The sequence below is a fragment of the Nicotiana tabacum genome, chromosome 4 (assembly GCF_000715075.1).
Source record: "Nicotiana tabacum cultivar K326 chromosome 4, ASM71507v2, whole genome shotgun sequence".
Lineage (NCBI taxonomy): Eukaryota > Viridiplantae > Streptophyta > Magnoliopsida > Solanales > Solanaceae > Nicotiana > Nicotiana tabacum.
The window spans coordinates 86,345,360-86,347,985 of NC_134083.1; the positions used below are offsets into that span (position 1 = coordinate 86,345,360).

At 38.7% G+C, this 2,626-nt stretch overlaps 1 protein-coding gene across 1 annotated transcript; it reads left to right on the forward strand.

Annotated features, from left to right (window-relative positions):
- The first annotated feature begins 305 nt into the window (after positions 1 to 305).
- On the forward strand, positions 306 to 2,375 carry LOC142180020 (uncharacterized). Its single transcript, XM_075250937.1, has 4 exons — positions 306 to 779; positions 1,065 to 1,284; positions 1,625 to 2,133; positions 2,232 to 2,375. Exons 1-4 carry the CDS (start codon positions 306 to 308, stop codon positions 2,373 to 2,375), a joined length of 1,347 nt encoding a protein of 448 aa, XP_075107038.1.
- The last annotated feature ends 251 nt before the right edge of the window (positions 2,376 to 2,626 follow it).

A 2,626-nucleotide genomic window follows, 5' to 3' on the forward strand; every position in this document is an offset into this window, starting at 1 on the left:
TACAGCTCATTTTACTCAGGAAGTAACAAGTGCTACATGGAACAATCAAACTTTCACAGCTAATTTTACGGGTACCTCACAAGTTCAACAAGGTGCAAATACCTAGACAGGAGACTCAGAATGCGATGCTCAATGTTCCACAATTCACTCAAGAATAGTACCAGCAGATAATTCAGCTACTGGAAAAAGGAAGTGAGGGGAACAACTCAACTACAACTACACCATTGCCAGCAGGTATGACATCTTGTGTGGTGACTCCAGAAGTGTTGTCTATGTGGATAGTGAATTCAGGTGCCTCGATTCATATGGTACACAATCTTAGCTTATTAGTTAATCCTAAGAGGTTGAATGGTACAATTCAACTTCCTATAGGAAATGCTGTTTCCATAAGTCATATAGGATCAACTTATATTGTTCGGGGCCAAACAATTAGCAATGTACTTCATATACCTGACTTCAAGTACAATCTTTTATCTGTCTCAAAACTAACAAAGGAGATGAGATGGGCAGTGATGTTCTTTCCTGAATTCTGCATTTTTCAGAAACTCCCTAGTGGACAGATGAAGGGGATTGGTAGAGAAGATGATGGTCTTTATATTTTCTATTCTGCATGGGTCAATACAATTGACACTCAAGTTGTAGTTCCCAGACCAATTCCTAGGCTATCAACTCAAAAGAACTTACTTATTGTTAATATGATCACTAAGAATAGAATAATAGATGTAGCCTTATGGCATAAGAGGTTAAGACATGTGCCTACAAAGACTTTGAAAACCATGGTTAGATTTTAGAATCACAATTACAAGAATTATGATGACACTTGCATTGTATGTCCTTTGGCAAGACAAACCAGGCTACCCTTTCTTTTAAGTACTACTACTACTAATGTTTGCTTCCATACATTGCATGGTGATGTGTGGGGACCCTATAGAGTTCCTACTTATGATGGAAAGAAGTATTTTTTAACTCTTGTAGATGACTATTCTCGATATACTTGGATATTTCTGCTGCCTACCAAGTCAGAAGTGATTGTTGTCCTTGGATCTTTTATTTCTATGATTCAGAATGTCTATTCAGCTTCTATGAAAGTTTTTTCATCAGATAATGGCAGTGAATTTCTTAACTCTCAAGTAGTTGAGTTGCTGCAGACTAAAGGCATAATTCACCAGAGTTCTTGCATATATACTCCACAACAAAATGGAGTAGCTGAGAAAAGGCACTGGTATATTTTGGAAGTGGCTAGATCACTGAGGTTTCAAGCTTTTGTACCTCTCAAATTCTGGGGTGACTGTGTCACCAGTGCTGTGTATATTATAAATAGGCTACCTTCAATAACCCTTCAAGGAAAGTCTCTTTTTAAAGCTTTAATTGGTCATGTTCCTCATTTGGACCATATGAGAGTGTTTGGATGTCTAGGCTATGTAACTGATGTGATATCAGACAAATTTGCTCCTAGAGTTGTTCCAGCTGTATTTCTAGGCTATTCTATGACACAAAAAGGGCTACAAAATGTATAATCTTCACTCAAAAGGCTTTACTGTCAGTAGAGATGTGGTTTTCAAAGAAGATATCTTCCCTTTCAAATATGCCTCTAGTACTATCTCCTGTATATTTCCTGTGCTAGATCTCAATAATCCTATTCTTTTCTCTGAGAATAAGTTACCTCCATATCATTTTGCACCTAATGTTACATCACCAGATGATGCACCTCATCATAATCACTCAGAGAGTGACTTATCTGCACTCCATGAGGATATTGTAGAGCCTTCTGTTAATTCTCTTGATGATTCAGTAGTCATCCCCGCTGAGCCAATATCTTCTATATTGGCTACTGTTGAACCTGTTACTAGTAGAAGATCTAGCAGAGACAGTCGACCACCAATTTGGTTGAAGGACTATATTACTCACAACAAAGGCAAGGCTCATTGCTGCTACCCTATTTTTGCATGTGTTAGTTATGATCATGTTTCTTCTTCCTTTGGCAATGCCTTAACAGCATACTCTGCCATCATAGAACCTCAAACCTTTGATGAAGTAGTCAAGGATCCCAAGTGGATAGCTGCCATGAAGAGTGAAATCTCAGCTCTAGAAGACAGCAACACCTGGAGTATAGTTCCTTTACCTCCAGGGAAGGTACCAATTGGCTGCAAGTGGGTGTTTAAGATTAAATACACTTCTACAGATGCAGTTGAGAGGTAGCACAATTGGTTGCCAGAGGCTACAACCCACAGGAAGGTCTTGATTACACTAAAACATTCTCACCAGTGGTCAAAATGGTCACAGTAAGATCTGTTCTGGCAATTGCTGCTGCCAAGCAGTGGTACATCTATCAGATGAATGTCCATAATGCTTTTTCTACATGGAGAATTACTTGAGGAAGTCTACATGGAGATTCCTCCCGGGTTTGCCGGCTAGGGAGGGAAACAGATGGCTTGCAAACTTCACAAGTCTTTATATGGATTTAAACAAGCCCCTAGATAATGGAACAAGAAACTTACATATGCTTTGACTCAATTTGGCTTCACTCAAAGTCACTTTGACTATTCATTATTAACAAAAAAAGTAGAGACAGAGTTGGTGATAGTGCTGGTTTATGTTGATGACATATTGGTCACATGAAGCAGTC